General features: G+C 38.4%; 1 protein-coding gene across 2 annotated transcripts in view; it reads right to left on the bottom strand.

The window, feature by feature from the left end:
* Window positions 1-1,289: 1,289 nt before the first annotated feature.
* TC2N (tandem C2 domains, nuclear) overlaps window positions 1,290-4,109 on the bottom strand; it is a 29,678-nt gene continuing 26,858 nt past the window's right edge. For both annotated transcript variants that reach the window (XM_008072957.2, XM_008072958.2), the window contains one exon: window positions 1,290-1,894. In XM_008072957.2, coding sequence (XP_008071148.1) covers window positions 1,784-1,894 — 111 coding nt within the window. In that variant the 3' untranslated portion in view covers window positions 1,290-1,783. The remainder of the gene's footprint in view (window positions 1,895-4,109) is intronic.

Below are 4,109 nucleotides of genomic sequence, written 5' to 3'. Positions count from 1 at the left end.
TGGAGTTTCACTCTGTCACCCAGACTGGAGTGCAGTGGCCGCTCCTGGCCACCACAGCCTCGACCTGCTGGGCTCCAGTGATCCTTCCGCTTCAGCCTTCCAAGTAGCCGGAATTACAGGCGTGCGCTACCACGCCCGGCTGATTGTTTGATTTATTGTAGAGATGAGGTCTCGCTGCCCAGGCAGGTCTCGAACCCGCGGACTCAGGCAATCCATTCACCTCAGCCTCCCAAAGGCGCAGGATTACAGGCTGAGCCACCGAGTCCGGCTAAAGCTATTTTTTAAAAAACAACTAAAGAATAGTTGCGTTTGTCTCAAAGATTCAAAACATGATCACACAAGATGATTTCTCTTCGAAATCCATGTGAGTAATGACCTATATGCCATTTTTACAAATCTAAAACAAAAGCATTTCAGAATGTCCAGTGTCAGCTCCACTGGTATCAAGGATCTGGGCGGGAGCAGCAAGGGGGAAGTAAAATATGTACATTTGTAGCTGGGGGAGACGGCACCTGGGAAATGGAGAATTAGGTGTTTATTTGGGAAAATGTTAATGAGACACAACACAAGAATTGGAATGAAGAGGGCACTGCCTAAGTGTGCTTCTGGTTTGAAACATCAGCAGCTGTCTCTTGGCATCTGCATAACAAAGAAAGGAAGAAAAATGGAAGCCCAGGATCACAGAGCACTGGGTCTATTCTTTATAAAAAATAAAGTCAAGTATCTACCAAATCAAGGACAATGTCATCTGTCTAAAACGCTGTTCTTTTTAGACATATCTCTTGTAGCCAACCAAGCTGAAATTGCCTCCATATACTGAGTTCCAATAAGGACCCAAAAGGCAACTGCAATAGAGAATATTTGTTATACAGTATTATCAGGCATGGTTATGAAAAAACATGGAAAATTACACTAATGTGAATTACTGAATAAATTAAAAATTGTAAAAAAGGAAATGATTATCACAAAATACTGAATTTCTTATTTACACTCATTTAATTCTGCTAGTTATAATGAGCCATATGGATGATACTCTTATTTCAACTCCTAGTAAAACAGAGTAAAAATATTTGAAGAAAACAGCAAAATACATGTGTTCTGGGTTTCCAGTTAAACGTTGGCCTTCTGGTATTTTCACTTGTTTCTGCCAAAATGTGATTTCTATTTCTGAAGTTTCTTGGTGTTTCTTGGAGATAAACCGCTCACAAAATGGCAATGTGATGCCTCATGAGTAAGAGATGGTAAACACAGGGTACAAGCATTTCACAAACATAGAAAATAGTTGAAATGATTGAATTAATTTTTACTGAGAGAAAATATGTAGCAAGAGGTAAACAGTAGAACAAAGATCTAATCACTAAAATAATGGTAAAGTCTTCTAAATGTCCGACCATTCAGTGACTCACTATACCAGGTTTTGAATATCTAGGTAAAGCTTAAAAAACAAAGGCAAAAAAAAAAAAAAAAAAATGCAGAAAGAACTATCTATGGATGATATACTCATAGGCTGTATTATTTGCTTACATGTCCTAATAATACTACCCTCTTATTGTACTGTGTCTGTTTGGTAGTTTTAAAACATTTCCTTCATTTGGGATATCTGCTAAAATTCATTATATTTTTTTACCAAGTTTAGTTTTCTACCAGATCTACTACATCTTATAATTATGGCCTCCATAAATCAACTGACAAGTGTATTGATTTGTCTCTTCTCATTAGTAGCAAATTGGAATTGTAAGTCTTCTAAAGGAATTTCAAGTTCTTCACTAAATTAAAGAAGTCTTCAGGATGGATCTAATTTGTGCCACTTGGTAACAACCTTTTCTGGATTTCTAACAGTCTCTTTCCACTGGTTTGATGCTTCAATGTTGTTACTGTCTTCACTTATCCAAATCTGTAAAGGAACAGTACAATTATTTAACTTGACACAAGAATAATACTGAGGTCAAACATTTAATTTTATTAATAAAAGACATTTGAAAGTTTGGTTTACGTATTTCCAATCAGACACCGTTTCTTTTTTCCAAAATTTAGTTTGATTTCTCTATTTGACACTTAAATGTTAAAACACTTAAACTGTTTAGTCAATTTTAAGACTATCTTATAAGATAGTCTTAATTCAAGGTGAGATATTATAAAATCATTTCCTCCAAAACAGTTACAGTATTAGTATCCTTTCCTATTCAATAAACCTAAGAGTTCAACTTAAAACTGATCCCGAACACCCAAAAACATTTTTGTAAAGATTAATTAAACTGAGGTTAATCATGATTTAAATTCGATTGGTAAGGAATGTACATTTTAAAGCACCTTTGACATGAAATAAATGAAATCTTAATTCAAAGCTAATCAGTAGTCATTCTTGATCAATAGTAAGTAATTTCACAGTACCCATCACTTATGTAACTTTAGGTATAATACTATATGTGATTGACCCTGAGGAAAACCATAAAGTGTTATGCAAATATAGGCCATTACAATGGTTATATTACCATGGAGACAAAGGAGGAAAGGAACCAAGAAACCTGAGCCCTAACTGTAGCCCTAACAAAGTTCTTGTTACCTTGGAGTTAACTTGTCTGAGACTCCATTTCTAATTATTTTAAGAGATTGGAGCAGGTACTGTTTTCAAACTTTTTTCCTTTGTCTAAATAAGTTTTCTGTCAATTAAGTCTGACCAAGAACCCCAACAGATGAAACAGACAACATTGGAGTGCTTTGGCCAATGGAGGGGTGGGGAGTGGAATCCACATCTGGCTACCTTGTCCAGGTGAACCCAAGGCTACCAGACAGGTTGCAGGGGCAGATGCCCAGCAAGAACCCTCCAGAATCATAATTCTAACTAGAATCTCAACCAGGAAAGCTGAATCACCCCAAAAGTGATCCTGAAAATCACCTCGCAGGTAAATTTCCTTTTCCATTTTCACAGAATAGCTGAGGCATGATGCCAAAGGAAGACTTTAACTGAACTGACTTCAGAGGACACATGGCCATCCAAGTGTGCTAGTTACATGAATTCTGGGGTTCAACTCTTCTCCAAATAAGAGGCAATGAAGAACAACATTTTAAATTAATATTTTAGGTAAAATATGTTAAGAAGTGGGTCAAGGAGTCATTATCGATCTTTGAAAAGTCATTATTACTTGAGGATTTCATGTAGACTGTTGATAATACCTTGTCAAGTGGAAACTTTAAAACCAAGAATATAGACTTTGGACTTTAAGTGTGGTTCAAACAAGTGCATTTAAGACAAAAGACAATGAGCAGCTACCATCAGGCTATTCAGAGCAAGGAGAGAAACACAAAAGGATGCAAGTCACTAGAGGACCGGCAAGCAAGTTATATTGTCTTATGCAAGTTGTACTAAGAATTGTTAACTAGATTAATCCAGACACCTATCCAAACAGTATCACAGCCACTGCTAAAATTGATGTCTTCAGGAATCCAAATCTCACATCACTCAAGTAACAGCATATAAAAAGTGCCTGTTAAACATTATATTGAAGAAGAAACAGAATAAAGGAAATCTGATATCCAAAGCCTTAAGAAATATGATTTAAATACTTAATGTTCCTTCCTTCCACAAAGAACAAGTCAGTCAAGTTAGCAGTACTGAAAAACTGACCTTTCTCATACTTTTTAAAGTTGAAAAGTTCAGAGAAAGCCATATTTAGCCGGGCTCGGTGGCTCAGCCTGTAATCCCACGCCTTGGGAGGCTGAGGTGAGTGGAATGCCTGAGCCCGCAGGTTCGAGACCCGCCTGGGCAACTTGGCGAAACTCATCTCTACAATAAATAAAAAATTAGCCAAGTGTGGTAGCGCGCGCCTGTAGTTCCAGCTACTTGAAAGGCTGAGGCGGAAGGATCGCCAGAGCCCAGCAGGTCGAGGTTGTGGTGGCCGGGAGTGGCCACTGCACTCCAGTCTGGGCGACAGAGTGAGACTCCAACTCAAAAAATTTTTTAAAAAGCCGGGCTCGGCGGCTCAGCCTGTAATCCCGCGCCTTTGGGAGGCTGAGGTGAGTGGATTGCCTGAGCCCGCAGGTTCGAGACCCGCCTGGGCAGCGAGACCTCATCTCTACAATAAATCAAAAAATCAGCCGGGCATGGTAGC

Source organism: Carlito syrichta, unplaced genomic scaffold, assembly GCF_000164805.1.
Source record: "Carlito syrichta isolate Samal-C Ts95f unplaced genomic scaffold, Tarsius_syrichta-2.0.1 Scaffold315561, whole genome shotgun sequence".
In the NCBI taxonomy this organism is placed as follows: Eukaryota; Metazoa; Chordata; class Mammalia; order Primates; family Tarsiidae; genus Carlito; species Carlito syrichta.
This window is presented reverse-complemented; position numbering and strand designations above follow the sequence as displayed.